This window comes from Zophobas morio, unplaced genomic scaffold (assembly GCF_036711695.1).
Source record: "Zophobas morio isolate AGI-343-1 ecotype UQ-CSIRO unplaced genomic scaffold, CSIRO_AGI_Zmor_V1 ptg000021l, whole genome shotgun sequence".
NCBI classification, from domain to species: Eukaryota; Metazoa; Arthropoda; class Insecta; order Coleoptera; family Tenebrionidae; genus Zophobas; species Zophobas morio.
Window position 1 is genome coordinate 17,302,107 of NW_026972126.1, and position 17,021 is coordinate 17,319,127.

General features: G+C 35.9%; 3 protein-coding genes and 1 pseudogene across 4 annotated transcripts; all 4 read right to left on the reverse strand.

The window, feature by feature from the left end:
- Nucleotides 1-44: 44 nt before the first annotated feature.
- On the reverse strand, nucleotides 45-1,958 carry LOC135132008 (cytochrome P450 9e2-like). Its single transcript, XM_064059920.1, has 3 exons — nucleotides 1,754-1,958; nucleotides 1,109-1,604; nucleotides 45-1,055 (listed from the first exon to the last, which is right to left on the reverse strand). The coding sequence occupies exons 1-3, from the start codon at nucleotides 1,951-1,953 to the stop codon at nucleotides 153-155; spliced, it is 1,599 nt and encodes a 532-aa protein (XP_063915990.1). The 5' UTR covers nucleotides 1,954-1,958; the 3' UTR covers nucleotides 45-152.
- Nucleotides 1,959-2,206: 248 nt separating this feature from the next.
- LOC135132009 (cytochrome P450 9e2-like) lies at nucleotides 2,207-10,366 on the reverse strand (annotated as a pseudogene).
- Nucleotides 10,367-10,586: 220 nt separating this feature from the next.
- Nucleotides 10,587-12,404, reverse strand: LOC135132068 (cytochrome P450 9e2-like). The gene is made up of 3 exons (XM_064059995.1): nucleotides 12,200-12,404; nucleotides 11,649-12,144; nucleotides 10,587-11,598 (listed from the first exon to the last, which is right to left on the reverse strand). The coding sequence occupies exons 1-3, from the start codon at nucleotides 12,397-12,399 to the stop codon at nucleotides 10,702-10,704; spliced, it is 1,593 nt and encodes a 530-aa protein (XP_063916065.1). The 5' UTR covers nucleotides 12,400-12,404; the 3' UTR covers nucleotides 10,587-10,701.
- Nucleotides 12,405-12,689: 285 nt separating this feature from the next.
- On the reverse strand, nucleotides 12,690-16,439 carry LOC135133373 (cytochrome P450 9e2-like). Of its 2 annotated transcripts, XM_064061763.1 has the most exons (5): nucleotides 16,313-16,439; nucleotides 14,600-14,753; nucleotides 14,277-14,491; nucleotides 13,732-14,227; nucleotides 12,690-13,678 (listed from the first exon to the last, which is right to left on the reverse strand). In XM_064061763.1, exons 3-5 carry the CDS (start codon nucleotides 14,471-14,473, stop codon nucleotides 12,782-12,784), a joined length of 1,590 nt encoding a protein of 529 aa, XP_063917833.1. In that variant the 5' UTR covers nucleotides 14,474-14,491; nucleotides 14,600-14,753; nucleotides 16,313-16,439; the 3' UTR covers nucleotides 12,690-12,781. The 2 variants fall into 2 exon arrangements, with proteins under 2 accessions (XP_063917833.1, XP_063917834.1); XM_064061764.1 differs by lacking the exon at nucleotides 14,600-14,753.
- Nucleotides 16,440-17,021: the final 582 nt, after the last annotated feature.

Genomic DNA, 17,021 nt, shown 5'->3' on the forward strand with positions numbered 1-17,021 from the left:
AGTTTGAAGAGAGGTGTACTTAGTTTTAAGTGAATCGCCAAATATGTCTTTTAGTTCATTTATTTACCTACATACATTTTTTACTAATGCTTCTAAATATTTTAAAAAGGGATCAACATGTCACAAGGTTAACATAATCTGGGCAAAAATTTTTATTTGGTTCGTAGATTACGGCGTTTTAGCCCTAACCAGTACCCGTCCTTGGCATTCAAATTAAACTGCTTTTTGCACAAAACCAAAGGAATCGGAGTCTTCTCTACAGTAACAATCCGGAAATGCGACAAAATATAAAAGAACAAAATTTTTGTCTCCAGTAGGGCAAACCTAGACCCGATGCAATTCCTGGGTCCAATACCAAAAGGCAAGTACGTGTAGGGTTTAATGTTAGCCTTATTTTCATCGCTAAATCTTTCAGGATCAAACCGCTCTGGTTCCGGATAATATTTAGGGTCCCGATGAATAGCAAAAACGGGTACCCAGATGCAGTTCTCCTTTTCGATGTGTACAGGTTTTTCGTCTGGATGTTTAGGTTGAATAGTGTAAGGTTTAGTACACATCCTGTCAGTAGCAACAGCATTCGGCCATTTTCGTAACGACTCGGATACAACCATGTCCATGTATTTCATTCCAAGAAGACCCTCATAAGTGATTTTACCCCCACAGGCTTCAAAAGTGTCATCGACTTCTTGCAAGAGTTTGTCTTGGACGTCTGGGTTTATAGCAAGCTCGTACGACATCAAGCTCATTAAAGACGAAACTGTGTCAAAACCCGCGAAGAAGAAAATCAACGCTTGTGAGGCGATGTCTTGGTCTGTTATTTCACGCTCGATTTTCTTGGCATTTTTGGTAAAATCGTGTTCTTCGACTGTAGCAAAACCTGTGTCTTGTATCGAGTGAGAGTCTTCGTGTTTGAGCCCATTTTTTCGGGCTTCGAGGAGAAGATGGATCATGTCGGGTCTTACCACACCATGTTTTTCGCGACTTCGGATATTAGTTGTGACTACATTGGTGAAAAAGTCGCTGACTTCTTTGGAAAAAAACCTCACCCTGAATATCTGAAACGTACTAAAGTTATTACGAGAAAATAACATGGTAGTAGAATACACACATCCGCCAATTTAGGTGTTACAGCGTATAGAACGAATTTCAAAATTTTCCAGAAGTTGCCAAAATCTGTGGCTTCTTTCCCCATCAAATAAAACTCGTTTTCGCGGTCAACCAAAGAGTCGCATTCGACACCAAAGGCAGTATTGGCGATGACGTCGTTAGCGAATCTTGTGAAAGTGTCTTTCATTTCAACGGTAATGACATCTTCGTTCTTTTTCAAAAAGTAGTTCACGAATTGTTCGCCGCTTTGCGAGATTAAAGAGAACATGTATTTCATTTTGCTGCTGGTGAAAGCTGGACTGAGTGTGGCTCGCATTTCGCGCCATCTCTTGCCATTCAAAGCGAATAGATTGTTACTCCACAGAGGGTCACTATCTTCTGGAACAAAACGCTGGTGGTCGACGAAATGGTCAAAGTCTTTGACGGTAATCTGTTTAATCAGGTCGGGATCTTTTACAAGTAGCGTTGGTAGGAAGGCTTGGTAGAACCCGGAGTATCTAAAATAGTAATAAATAAAAATAAAGGGATTATATAGATAATAATATGACAGGATACAAATCCTCTTATCGCATTCTTGTGCTAATAATTTTTTGTTGTACATTGATAACAGTCAAGAATTAAAATAAAATAGCAAAATTTTTCTCACCTAGTGTTTGGAAACATGTTGTAAAACATCTCAACCAGTTCCGGAAATGACTGTTTTCCCAGTGTTTGGCCCCAACTATCCCCAAAAATATATAAAGAGCTTCCTTGTTTGACCCCTTTTTCTGTCCAATACTTGTGCGGACGGACCAAAAACCAATAGCCCAAAGTCAGGGCTGCCACAGCCGCCAGTATCCACCACATCGTGCTGATCCACTAACATTGAAAACACAACTATAAGTGATAAGATAAGTGATAGTTAGCAAGTTGAAGGACTTATTCGTTAAAACCATTATGGAACCCCCACTTGCCATTGCGATTACCCAACATACCTATAATTTCTAACTTTGTTTCTCTTCACTATATTATATGGTTGGTGATTATAAATCTAGGCAACACAAAATGTCTGTATGTTGATTTTAGTTTATTTATTTATAAAAATGTATGTAAAATGTACACTTAATTAAAGTTTGGAATGTCGTTGTAGCCCTAACCAATACCCGTCCTTTGCATTCAAATTAAGTTGCTTTTTGCACAAAACTAAAGGAATCGGGGTTTTCTGGACAGGGACTATCCGAAAATGTGACAAAATATAAAAGAACAAGATTTTTGTCTCTAGTAGTGCGAACCTGGAACCGATACAATTCCTGGGTCCAGTACCAAAAGGCAAGTACGTGTAGGGTTTAATCTTAGCCTTATTTTCATCGTTAAATCTTTCGGGATCAAACCGGTCCGGTTCGGGATAATATTTAGGGTCACGATGAATAGCAAAAATTGGTATCCAGACACTAGTAATTTTTTTCGAGATGTACAGGCTTTTCATTTGGATATTTGGGTTCAATAGTGTAGGGTTTGGTAGATACTCTGTCGGTAGCAACAGAATTGGGCCATTTTCTTAAACACTCGGATACAACCATGTCCATGTATTTCAATCCAAGAAGAACTTCATAGGTAATTTTATCATTACAGGTCCCCAAAGCTTCATCTACTTCTAGCAAGAGTTTGTCTTGGACATCTGGATTAACAGCAAGCTCGTACGACATGAGGCTCATTAAAGAAGAAACTGTGTCAAAACCAGCGAAGAAGAAAACCAACGCTTGTGAGGCGATGTCTTGGTCTGTTATTTCACGCTCGATTTTCTTGGCATTTTTGGTAAATTCGTGTTCTTCAACTGTCGCGAAACCTGTATCTTGGATCGAGTGAGGCTCTTCGTGGTTGAGGCGATTTTATCGAGCTTCGAGGAGAAGTTGGATCATGTCGGGTCTCACCACTCCGTGGGTTTCGCGACTTTGAATATTCATTCGGACTAAACTGGTAAAAAACTGGTTGACTTCTTCGGAAAAAAACCTCACTTTGAATACCTAAAAACTAACAAATTAGTATACAAGTGTCTATGCTGTTAGAAAACACACATCAGAAAGTTTAGGTGCTATAAAAAAAAGCATGAACTTTAAATTCTTCCAGAAACCGCTGAAATCTGTAGCTTTTTTTCCCATGACGAAAAACTCGTTTTTCGGTTCTACCAACGAGTCGCATTGGACACCTAAAGCAGTGTTGGCGATAACGTCGTTGGCGAATCTTGTGAAAATGTCTTTCATTTCAACGGTAATGACATCTTCGTTCTTTTTCAAAAAGTACTTGACAAATTGTTCGCCGCTTTGTGAGATCAAAGAGAACATGTATTTCATTTTGCTGCTGGTGAAAGCGGGACTGAGTGTTGCTCGCATTTCGCGCCACCTTTTCCCAGTTAAGGCGAATAGATTGTTATTCCATAGAGGATCGCTATCTTCTGGAATGAAAGCTGGATGGTCGACGAAGTGGTCGAATTCTTTGACGGCAATCTGTCTAATAAGGTCTGGGTCTTTCAAAACGAGTGTTGGTTGAAGAAGTTTACAAGATGAAATTGTGAAATTTAAGGAAACGGTTACCCCCTCCAAATTATCTAATCTGCTTAACATCGAGAGAACAGTCGCTGAATTTCAAGAGCGTGAAAAAAGGAAGAACAATATTATGATTTATGGTGTAAAGGAAGGTATTAAGATCTCGAAAAAAGAACAAGAGATTAAGGATGTGGATTTAGTCACTCAAGTTTTTACCAGCCTTCAAATAACTCATAATGATATTAAACCTGTAAGATGTGGAAAATATGACGCCAATATTCCGCTATGTAGACCTATTAAAGTTGAACTGCCAAGTTCTGATGATGTAATAACTTTATTAAAAAATACCTCCAAGTTGCGTGACATGGATAACTACAAACATATTCGATTTTCAAGTGACCGTACTCAGATGCAGACTGAATTGTACAAAGAGATGAAACAGGAATTGGAATCCAGAATAAGTAAAGGGGAAACTGATATATCAATAAAATACGTACGTGGAGTTCCTACAATTGTTAAAACCAACTCGGTAAACTAAAAATGCCCAACTGTACTCCATCTCATCAAGACATAAATATATATTATCAAAATGTTCGGGGCCTTCGCTCCAAAACTCATAGCTTTTATGTTAATAGTTCTGACTCGGCTTATGATTTTGTAATAATATCTGAAACCTGGCTATGTGATTCTATCACTAATAATGAACTGTTTCCACAATCCTACAGTATCATGCGTTGTGATAGACGCTCTGAATCAGTTGGTCGCTCCACTGGTGGGGGTGTACTGATCGCTTATTTAAACAAATATTTCTTTGAATGTGTAAATACTTCTCATATTAATGATATCGCACCCTTAGTTGATATTGTCATTTGTAAAGGCACTATAAAAACAAATACCATCTACCTTGTAAGTGTTTATATTCCTCCAGACGTTTCATCTGCAGATATGTGTTCCTTCATTGACGCTTTAGTGCCAATATTACTAGACAAATCATTTATTATGGTCGGTGACTTTAATTTACCTGAGTTAACAACTGACACTGCTTCTAGAGTTACGTGTTCAAAAACTCGTTGTTTTATTAACTTTTGTTCTCTTATGGGTCTCAACCAACACAATAATGTTCTAAACAGCAATGGTAAAACGTTAGATCTTATTTTAACCAATATAAAATCCATAATTAATGTTGATCGAGAAGCATTTCCATGGGTCCAAGAAGATCGGCATCATCCAGCGCTATCTATAAATACAACACTAATTGATGTTGAAACTGTGCAATCCTTTCCATCCGCTAACAATATTAAATACAATTTTAAAAGAGCAAATTTTATAAATTTGTATGATGACTTTATAAACTTAAATTGGTCATTTTTGGATTCTGCAACAGACGTTAATGAGGCACTTAGTCTATTTTATGACAATATTTATAAAAGTATTGATAAGTTTGTACCAAAAGTAAAATGTTACACTTCCAAATATCCCATTTGGTATACTCCTGACATAAAAGCAAACATCAAAATAAAGGAAAGACACAGAAATATATGGAAGCGCACCAAAAATGAAAGCTATTTATTAGAATTCAATAGACTGCGAGGACTAATCAAAACACAGATTGCACAAGCATATCAAGCCTTCACGTTACGATCTGAGAACTCATTACTAAGTCAACCAAAGGACTTTTGGCGGTTTATTCGTCTTAAAAATAAGGACACTAGAATTCCTGGAGTTATGAAACATAATAATGATTCATATGATGATCCTCAACAAATTGTAAATTTATTCGCTTCGGAATTCTCAAAAATCTTTGCAAGCTCGTCTTCCTATAAACCAGTAGATGTTCACTCGTATTTACCTCCGGTTATATTGAGTCGTGTTTCTGAAGAAGATGTTTTCAACTTTTTACGTAGACTTGCAAACAAGGAAACCTGTGGTGATGATATGTTGCCATCTTTTCTTATAAAAGACTGTAGATATGTATTTGCGCGTCCGTTGTCAAAAATTATTAATCTATCTCTACAAACGTCAACATTTCCTGAAATATGGAAGAGAGCTCGTATCGTACCAGTTTTAAAAAGCGGCAATAGGTCGGATGTAAAGAACTACAGGCCAATTGCGATATTATCCATCTTTAGTAAAGTTTATGAACAAATTCTATATGAAGTTATTTATAACAAAATTAGATCTTACATCTCTCCTTTTCAACATGGGTTTATGTCTTCTAGATCTACAGTCACCAATTTGTCATGTATAACTCAAGACATCTGTAAATCTATTGATAGAAATACACAGATAGACGTCATCTATGTGGACTTCTCAAAAGCGTTTGACAGAATTGATCATGATATACTTCTATCAAAACTAAGTGCATTTGGACTATGCCCGCAGCTTTTAAGATTAATGACATCCTATCTCTCAAACCGTTTAAATTATGTTCACTTTAATGGCTTCACATCTTACGAATATGAATCAAAATCTGGAGTCCCTCAAGGATCAAACCTAGGGCCCCTTCTTTTCAACATATTTATTAATGACTTGGTTATTTCATTTACGTGTAAGACTTTAGCCTATGCAGATGATCTTAAGCTCTTTCATTCAATTGTCCATGATGAAGACATGTTATTGCTACAGGAGAACGTTAACATACTGTTTAACTGGTGTATCCAGAACAAACTTCCTCTTAATTATGACAAATGCTGCTTTGTGTCATACACAAGAAAAATCCACCTAATTAACACACATTATGTACTTAACCACTATCAGTTAGAACGTAAAGAGACGATAAAAGACCTTGGTGTAATCTTTGACAAAAAGCTTACATTTACCAGTCACATTGATATGATTTGCAGATCAGCCAACAAATTACTTGGTTTTATTATGAGAACCTCTAAAACATTTCATAACAGTAACGTGATAAAAAGTTTGTATTATGCATTGGTTCTAAGCAAAATAGAGTATGCTTGTGTAGTTTGGTCTCCACTATATCACTGTTACGAACTCTTCTTAAATACATATCATTTAAGACTAATGGAGTTTATCCTGGAAGAGGCACGGATTACACACTTTTGTTAGAAAAACATTCCTTTACATCACTGACAAAAAGACGTAATCAACAAGCAGTGAAATTTTTTTGCAAACTTCTTTCCAATTCTATTGATTGTCAAGACCTGTTAGGCGAAGTCTTCTTTTTAGTACCAAGAATGGGTTCCCGTTTCTCAGTAAGCTTTTTTGTACCTAGGCCAAGGACCAACGTTCTCAGGAACTCCCCTGTTAGCAGAATGTCGCACCTTGCTAATTGTATTTAACTAGAGCATTTCACTACTGTTTTTCATTTTTCATTTTGTATGTAATACTATGTATTGTATTATAATATATTATATATTTTTAGTTTTAGTTTTAGTTTAATAGCTTTAATTACGCTATTGTTCATTCATAGTAATTTATGTTGTCCTGTAATTGGAGTACTTCTGTTGGGCAATAAAGTTTATTATTATTATTATTATTAAGAAGTTGGTAAATCCCTGAATACCTAAAACAATAATAGTGATTTGTTATATTTAGCAAAATTTTTCTCACCTGGTGTTTGGACACATATTGTAAACCATCTGAACCATTTCCGGATGGGACTGTTTTTGTGACAGATGTTCCCAACTATCCCCAAAAAGAAATATAGGTCTTCCTTGTTTGACCCCCTTTTCTATCCAATATTTATGGGGTCGTTTCAGTAACCAGTGGCACAAAGCAACGGCTGCTGCAGCCGCCAGGATCCACCACATCGTGCTGACCTGATAACACTGAAAACAGAATTAATGACATGACTGATAAGTGAATTAAGCAAGTTGAAGGACTTATTCGTTAAAAGTACTACGCAGGTCCCAATTGCGTCTGGCTTTGTTTTTCTTTACTATTCTAAATAGTAATAATTGTTGTTGACCTCTTGGCCCTTGCTTCATATTATTCGGGATTTATGTCGAGCAGCTCAGTACGAAGCTTTCGTAAAATTAGATGCATGAATAAAAGGGAAAAAGTTAAAAGAACTCTTAGTTCTACCTGTCACTCTGAAATGGTAAAGTTTTATATTGTTATTTTAAGCCAGTTTATAGTGGACAGGTTATCATAATTGTGGTTTCCAAGTTTGAATTAAAAATTTTGCTATATGATTATTATTTTATCAAATCAAATCTGTTAAATTGTTGATGAGAAAATAGATAAATTGTAAATAAATTATCTAGAAAGTCTTAAGCTGGTGTTAAATAAGCATATGACACTTAAGAATCAGATTTAAAATCAATATTACTGACGCTCCTCCCACTCGCACAAGCTCCACCTTAAAAAATCGTACCATTCACCCGGAGAAGAGGGGCGGGGTTCACAATTCTGACGGCAAAGTCGTTTTTTGAACAAAAATCAAAATTTCACTTGAAAAAATGTAGTTCTATATTCTATTATTCGTCAATTCAACGTCTGTCTCAGACCCGTTGGGGAGAAAATAGATAGATTATAAACAAAATATCTGGAAAATATTAAAATGGTGTTATATAAGCGTATCAGAAGTAAGAATTATATTTCAAAAGCAATATGATGCTCCTCCCACTCCCACAAGCTCAACCTTAATAAATCGTTTCATTGGCCCGGAGAAAAGGGGTGGCGTCACAGTTATAGCTCATTGTGTCTACTTTATATGATTTTCAAATATTTATGCGTTAACACTGACAGCAATGTCGTTTTCCGAATTAGATTTAAAATTTTATAAAGAATATAGTCGGAAATTCTATTATTTGTCAGTATAAAATGCAACTTCCGTCACAGAGCCAATGAAATGAGTTATCAAAACGGAGTAGGGGTGGGTGGGTGGGGTTATTTTTATTTTGTTCAATTCCTATTACTCACGCTTCTCCCACTAGCAGAAGCTCCACCTTAAAAATCATATCATTGACCCGGAAAAGAGAGGCGGCGTTCATAATTCTACCTAATAGAGTTTACTTTATTATGATTTTTAAATATTTCAATATAAAATTCAACTTCTGTCTCAGGGACAATGAAATGAGTTATCAAAACGGAATACGGGTGGGTGGGTGGGGCCGCTTTTGACTTTGCTGTAAATCTTAGATTCTACCGCTTGTCAAAATAGAATTCAATTCTAACTTTATAATAAACACAATAAGTCAGAGAAATGGAGAAATAGATGGGCGGAGCTAAGTTTAGCTTTTTACTACAAATCTGTTAAACCGTTGGGGAAGAAATAAATAAATTATAAACAAAATATCTAGACAATATTAAAATGGTGTTAAATAAGCGTATCAGACGTAAGAATTATATTTCAAAAGCAATATTATTGATGCTCCTCCCACTCGCACAAACTCAACCTTAATAAATCGTTTCATTCGCCCGGAGAAAAGGGGTGGCGTCACAGTTATAGCTCATTGTGTCTACTTTATATGATTTTCAATTATTTCTGCGTTAACGCTGACAGCAAGGTCGTTTTTCGAATTATAATTAAAATTTTATAAAAAAAAAATAGTCGGAAATTCTATTATTTGTCAATATAAAATGCAACTTCCGTCACAGAGCCATTGAAAGGAGTTATCAAAACGGAGTAGGGGTGGGTGGGTGGGGTTATTTTTATTTTGTTTTAAATTTTAGATTCTACGGATTTTAAAATCAGAAGTCAATTCCTATGATAATTAAAATAAAGCAGAGGAACGGAGAAAGGAGGTGGGCGGAGATAAGTTTTCAGACTGTTATATGAAAGCAATAGCCCCGCCCACCCGCCCCTCTCTGTATTCTGATGAATACTCTTAATATTGTTAATTAATGACAAGATTATTATGTTATTATAATCTTACTTAAATCTGTTAAATGAGAAAATAGATAAATTGTAAATAAAGTATCTAGACAGTATTAAGCTGATGTTACATAGACATAACTACCATACTTAAAGTTTCGAGATGTTATTATTAAACAATTACACTCTAGCACACTTCTTAACTTTTCATTCGAGATTGATAATCATGAAAATTTGCGGGTTAAATTCATACCCCGGTAGACTCGCAAAACGAAATTTCAGGTTTAATTATTCTCTTGCAGGTCTAATTATTTTGCGGCTTGAATTTGAACATTTATTACCAAAGTACGCCGAGCCTTTCCGAGACGAGCTTATTATAATTTTGATCGTACTGAAGGTGTTCTTTGTTTGCGTATGATGTGGGGATTTCGGACCACGAGGTAATCAGTGAGGGCATTTTGACTTAATTAATAACTTGAAATAACAGATGATTAAATCGTATTCTTAAGTAGGTAACTATTCAAGTATTATTTGATTTGATTTGATTTGATTTTGGAAGGTAGGGAGGTTTTTTGTAGCCGAGAACTAAGGGGTCTTCAATTTGTCGAAAGTGTACTTGGTCAGTTTTCTCGCCTGCCCAGAATGGAGGAAAAAACAATTTTTTCCTCCATATCTTGTGTTTGATTTAGCGGCGTTTTTCCAACCTCAGGGTACTACTTTGCATTTGAACGCATTCCGCCATTAAAAAAACACAACGTAGGGTTCGACTTCCGTTGACAATCACAGTTCAAGGCCAAATTTTGAATTTTTCCTAAGTTCTAAGTCGAAAGCAGAAGAAAAACTAGACCACACTAGTTATTTATGTATCAAGGGTATTATGAAGTAATTTATGTACTTGATACAATAAATTTCAAATACCCGTGGTATATACAAAATTTTGTCTTACCGTTTGGTTTTTTATATTTCCAAAAAATTCATCGTTGCACATTTTTTTATTGGTTGCAATTACTCCACAAATCTAATTCCACAGTATTTTATGCACTTTAAATATGATTTATGTTTCTTGAGTTTCATAGGTTTTTTGAATTTCTTCGGTTCTATATTCTTAATGTCCTAAGGTCTTATTTGATCAATAACGTTATTCGAATTAGAAGTAAAAGAAACAAAAGAGGTTTAAATATGTTGATTTAATAAGCTTATTTATTTATTAAAAATTATATATATTCTTGACTAAAACATCTAAATACTTTCAAAATGGGAGAAACATTCATAGATTACATTTATACCAGTTAGTCAGACTTTGGAACGGCGTTTTAGCCCTAACCAATAACCGTTCTTTGCATTCAAATTAAACTGCTTTTTGCACAAAACCAACGGAATCGGAGTCTTCTGTACAGGAACTATCCGGAAATGCGATAAAACATAAAAGAACAAAATTTTTGTCTCGAGTAACGCAAATCTAGAACCGATACAATTCCTGGGTCCAGTACCGAAAGGCAAGTACGTGTAGGGTTTAACGTTAGCCTTGTTCTCATCACTAAATCTTTCAGGATCAAACCGCTCTGGTTCTGGATAATATTTAGGGTCCCGATGAATGGCAAAAATTGGTATCCAAACCCTAATATTTTTTTCTAGATGTAGAGGCCTTTCATCTGGATATTTAGCTTCAATGGTGTAGGGTTTAGTGCAGATTCTGTCAGTAGCAGCAGTATTAGGCCATTTTCTTAAACACTCGGATACAACCATGTCCATGTATTTCATTCCAAGAAGACACTCATAAGTGATTTTACCACCACAGGTTTCAAAAGTGCCATCGACTTCTTTCACGAGTTTCTCTTGGACGTCTGGATTTACAGCAAGCTCGTAAGCCATGAGGCTCATCAAAGAAGAAACTGTGTCAAAACCCGCGAAAAAGAAAACCAAAGCTTGTGAGGCGATGTCTTGGTCTGTTATTTCACACTCAGTTTTCTTGGCATTTTTGGTAAAGTCATGTTCTTCAACTGCAGCAAAACTTGTATCTTGGATCGAGGGAGACTCGTCGTGTTTGAGCCCCTTTTTTCGAGCTTCAAGGAGAAGATGGATCATGTCAGGTCTTACGATTCCGTGTTTTTCGCGACTTTGGATATTGGTTTTAACTAAACTGGTGAAAAAGTTGCTGATTTCTTCTGAAAAGAATCTCACTTTGAATAACTAAAAAGAAATAGATTAGTTTATAATAACTGTGTTATTGCGATACACACTTCTGACAATTTAGGTGCTATGAAGTAAAGAAAGAATTTTATATTTTTCCAGAAACTTCTGAAATCTGTGGCTTCTTTTCCCATTAAGAAAAACTCGTTTTCGCGGTCAATCAAAGAGTCGCATTGAACACCAAAGGCAGTGTTGGCGATGACGTCGCTAGCGAACCTTGTGAAAACATCTTTCATTTCAACGGTAATGACATCTTCGTTCTTTTTCAAAAAGTAGTTCACGAATTGTTCGCCGCTTTGCGAGATTAAAGAGAATATAAATTTCATTTTGCTGCTGGTGAAAGCGGGGCTGAGGGTAGCTCGTATTTCGCGCCATCTTTTGCCATTCAGAGCGAATAGATTGTTACTCCACAGCGGGTCACTGTCTTCTGAAACAAAACGTAGATGATCGACGAAATGGTCGAAGTCCTTGACGGTAATTTGTTTAATAAGGTCAGGATCTTTCAAAACCAGAGTGGGTTGGAAGAACTGGTAGATCCCTGAGTACCTAAAATAATAATAAAATGTAGTAGCATGAATGATGATAGCAAAATTTTGCTTACCTGGTATTTGGACACATTTTGTAAACCATTTCAACCATTTCTGAAAATGACTGTCTTTGTATCATCTGTTCCCAACCATCGCCGAAAATAAATTTAGGACTTCCTTGTTTGACCCCCTTTTCTATCCAATACTTATGGGGGCGTTTGAGTAACCAGTAGCAGAAAGTAACGGCTGCCCCAGCCGCCAGGATCCACCACATCGTGCAGACCTAATAACACTGAAAACAGAATTAGTGATAAGTGATATTGGCGAGTTGAAGGACTTATTCATTGAAATCGTTACGGGACCCCACTTGTGTTTGACCTACCTCTAATATCTAATTTTGTTTCTCTTTACTATTCGGAATGGTAATAACTATTGGTAATAGCAAACTTCCATTTATAAATAGATGTGCAAATTTAAGAAAATAACTTGAAAGAATTGTTGACTTTTAAAAATTTCTGAATTCTATAGGCTCATTAGTGAGAACGGAGGACAGAGAAAAAGACATTATATAAGGTTGTTTATTAAAATGTACATACATTTTTGACACAATATTTAAATAACTTAAAATTGGCAAGTTGGTAAGTATGAACATGAAGTTAGATTTTACAACGGCGTTTAAGTCCTAACCAAAACCCTTTTTCTGCGTTCAAATTAAACTGCTTTTTACACAAAACTAAAGGAATCGGAGTCTTCTCCACAGGAACTATACGGAAATGCGATAAAATATAAAAAAACAAAATTTTTGTTTCTAGCAGTGCAAACCTAGACCCAATACAATTCCTGGGTCCGACACCAAAAGGCAAGTACGTGTAAGGTTTAATGTCAGTCTTGTTTTCGTCTTTAAATCTTTCGGGATCAAAACGTTCAGGTTCTGGATAATATTCAGGATCCCGGTGAATGGCAAAAGTAGGTATCCAAATAGTGGTATTTTTTTCTAGGTGTAGAGGTTTTTCATCCGGATGTTTAGCTTCAATGGTGTAGGGTTTAGTACAGATTCTGTCAGTAATAACAGTGTTAGGCCATTTTCTTAAAGTCTCGGATACAACCATGTCCATGTATTTCATACCAAAAAGACCCTCATAAGTAATTTTACCATTACAAGTTCCCAAAGTATCATCCACTTCTTGCACGAGTTTGTCTTGGACGTCTGGATTTAGAGCAAGCTCGTAAGACATGAGACTCATCAAAGAAGAAACTGTCTCGAAACCCGCGAAGAAGAAAACCAACGCTTGTGAGGTTATGTCCTGATCTGTCAGTACACGTTCAATTTTTTTGGCATTCTTGGTAAACTCATGTTCCTCAACTGTAGCAAAACCTGTATCTTGGATCGAGTGACTTTCTTCGTGTCTAAGACGATTTTTTCGAGCTTCGAGGAGAAGATGGATCATGTCAGGTCTTACAATTCCGTGCTTTTCGCGACTTTGAATATTAGTTTTAATTAAGTTGGTGAAAAAGTTGCTGACTTCTTCTGAAAAGAACTTCACTTTGAACAACTAAAAAGTGATAAATTAGTCTAATTAAGTAACTGTGTTGTTAGAATACAAACCTCGGACAATTTAGGTGCTAGAAAGTAGAGAAAGAATTTAAAATTTTTCCAGACACTGCTAAAATCTGTGGCTTCTTTCCCCATTAAGAAAAACTCGTTTTTTTGGTCAACCAAAGAGTCACATTCTACACCAAAAGCGGTATTGGCGATGACGTCGTTAGCGAATCTTGTGAAAATGTCTTTCATTTCAACGGTAATGACATCTTCGTTCTTTTTCAAAAAGTAGTTGACGAACTGTTCGCCGCTTTGTGAAATTAAAGAGAACATGTATTTCATTTTGCTGCTGGTGAAAGCTGGACTGAGGGTTGCTCGCATTTCGCGCCACCTTTTCCCAGTTAAGGCTAATAAATTGCTACTCCACAGAGGGTCACTATCTTCTGGAATAAAAGGTTGATGGTCGACGAAGTGGTCGAAATCTTTGACGGTAATCTGTTTAATAAGTTCGGGGTCTTTCAAAACTAGAGTTGGTAAGAGGAATTGATAGAATCCTGAGTACCTAAAACAGTAACGTTGCACCTTGGTGATAACCGCAAAATTTTTCTCACCTGGTGTTTGGATGCATGTTGTAAACCATCTCCACCATTTCCGGAAATGACTGTTTTTGTGTCAATTTTGCCCAACTTTCCCCAAAAATAAATGCAGGATTTCCTTGTTTCACCCCCTTTTTTAACCAATATTTATGGGGGCGGATCAGTACCCAGTAGCCCAGGGCAGCTGCTACAGCCACCAGTATCCACCACATCGTGCTGATTTAATAACACTGAAAACAAAACTATAGCGATAAAATGAATGATAATCATCAAGTGGCCGGATTTATCGTTAAAATTATTACGGGCCCCCCACTTATGATTGAAACCTCTCCACCTACCTCTAATCTCTGACTGCTGTGACCTCTTTATCACGGTTTTATACTACTTGAGTTTTATCTCGAATGTCGTAATAAAAAGTTTTTATTTATAATTAGGTGCTTGAATTCAAGGGAAAAAGCGTTTAGTCCTTAATCGCAGTAGAACTCAGTCACTCTGAAAATGATGAAGTTTTAGAGTCAATTAATTATGAACTGAGCGAGTTCTTTGTCAGTATATACTACGGTATCAAACACCTTAAATGTGCTGAAATTGACGAAAAAGTCACTTTGACCAGTATTTGTGAAATTATAAAAAGTGAAAATAAAGAACTTATAAAATGAATAAAGTTTTTACAAGATTAATAGGGGTAAAATCAGTTTTATCTTAATAAATACTAGGCCCGCCCACCCGCCCTCTATTTTCTCAGAAGATACGTCATTTACCAAAATGAGAGTTATGTTAGCAAGTACTAGCCACGCCCACCCGCCCTTTATTTTCTCAGAGGATAGTACTTGCTAGTAAGATAAGTATTATTTTGGCAGATGACATATCCTCTGAGAAAATAGGGGCGGGTGGGTGGGGCTAGCACTTGCTCAGATAAGACTGATTTTGGCAAACGCCATACCCTCTGAGAAAGTAGTGGGCGGGTGGGCGGGGCTAGCACTTGCTAAGATAAGACTAACTTTGCGCCTATTAAACTTGTAGAAATTTAAAAGGTGTTAAATTGCATAATTCCATAGTAACGAGTTAAATTCCTGAATATGTTTGGATATTTATTTTTTAACAACTCAGTCATTAATTTTTCTGAGACACCCTGTATAAGCAAATTTAAAAAATATCAATTATATATTAAAAGTAAATCACAAGTATAGACTCATCATATTTTGCACACTTTTAAAAAATAAAATCAGCAATATTTTGAGATGACGTCATTAATTTTTTAAGGGGATGAGCAAATACATTTTGATCAAAACTTTACCATGCTTATGATAACTTTAAAACATCTCCAAGACTTCAAAGGATTCGGTTTTGCAGTTCCTGATTAAATCAATAAAACAAATTCACGCTTTCGTTAATTTTTTTGGACCACACTTCAAACTTAAATTACAAAATGTTGTTTTCTAATTTTAATTTTTTTCCAAAAATCTGGACGTTTTGGGTAAAAGTCAACACGAAGTCATAAACTACATGTGCAGGACTATGTTAGTTTATACAATTTAAAACCCACTTTCTATGTATAATTTTGAAGTGACGTCATCACATTATTGGTGGCGATGATTAGATAAATTTTGGTTAGCGTTTTACCATCTACACAATATTCCTAATATAAATACAAAATTTGACAACAATCGGCCCAGTTCTTTCGGAGATAATCTGTCTAATAAGACACGGCAGACAAAGGGACAAACGGACAGACAGACAGACAGACGGAAACGGGAGACCTATTTCTTCGTACTCTAGGGGTCATGAATGAAAGATAAAAGTCGGCCGACGGACTCGATTACAATACTTTTTTCGCCTACGCTCGGGAAGTAAAAATAAATATATACAGAACAAATTAAAAAATAGTAGTAATCGACTATTTAATTACTATTTTGGTAACAATTTAATTTTAGATAGCTTTCGAAATATTCTAGCAAAAATTTTGCTGGTGATCCTAAAGAATGTGTTTGTAAATAGAAAAACTGCGTTTTTTCTACATACACAGATATAAAAATAGAAAAAATACTTACCGGTTTGGAGCAGGTGCGACAAAACACAGTTCCTTCTTGAAAAATAAGTTCCGGAAAAGGTTTAATCCATCAATTAATTTGAGTTATCTTCGACTAACTAACACACGTGTATAGCTTTAAATGCTTACGATGCAAACTCACGATGAAAATTAACGGGATAACGTCACTTCGACTACCGCAAAACATACTATTAATACACTTACATAACGAACAAAAATATTTGGAATGAACCGTATTTCCAAAGCAATTAGAGGCCGAATTTACCTGGAAGGACGGCTAACACCCAGTGATTTCTCCAAACTATCATAAAACCCAAACCTTTCCTGGTTATTTGAAGCTCAGGAGAATATTTACAACATGATTCATGAAATTTCGTCTTTTTAGATAAGTGTCGATAGAATGACAATAAAGTTTTTTAAATTAGCGCAAAAATTTATAAAAAAGCAAAATATGCACCCGTTACATGAAATGAGCATCGAGTAATACCGGATTTTGGTTCTCAGGAAACTAAATTATTTCCAAAAAAAAATTCCAGGCAAAACAGAGCTCATTTACCCTATTCTTTAGGAGCCTGTACTAAACACTTACTTTACGAGGATACTGATTTTGTCCGACACTATTCCACTTGACTAGAGAATTAATTCGTCCACCCTTTTTCTTCCCAAGCGGAAGCTGAGGAAGTATTGTAATCGAGTCCATCAGGCGACTG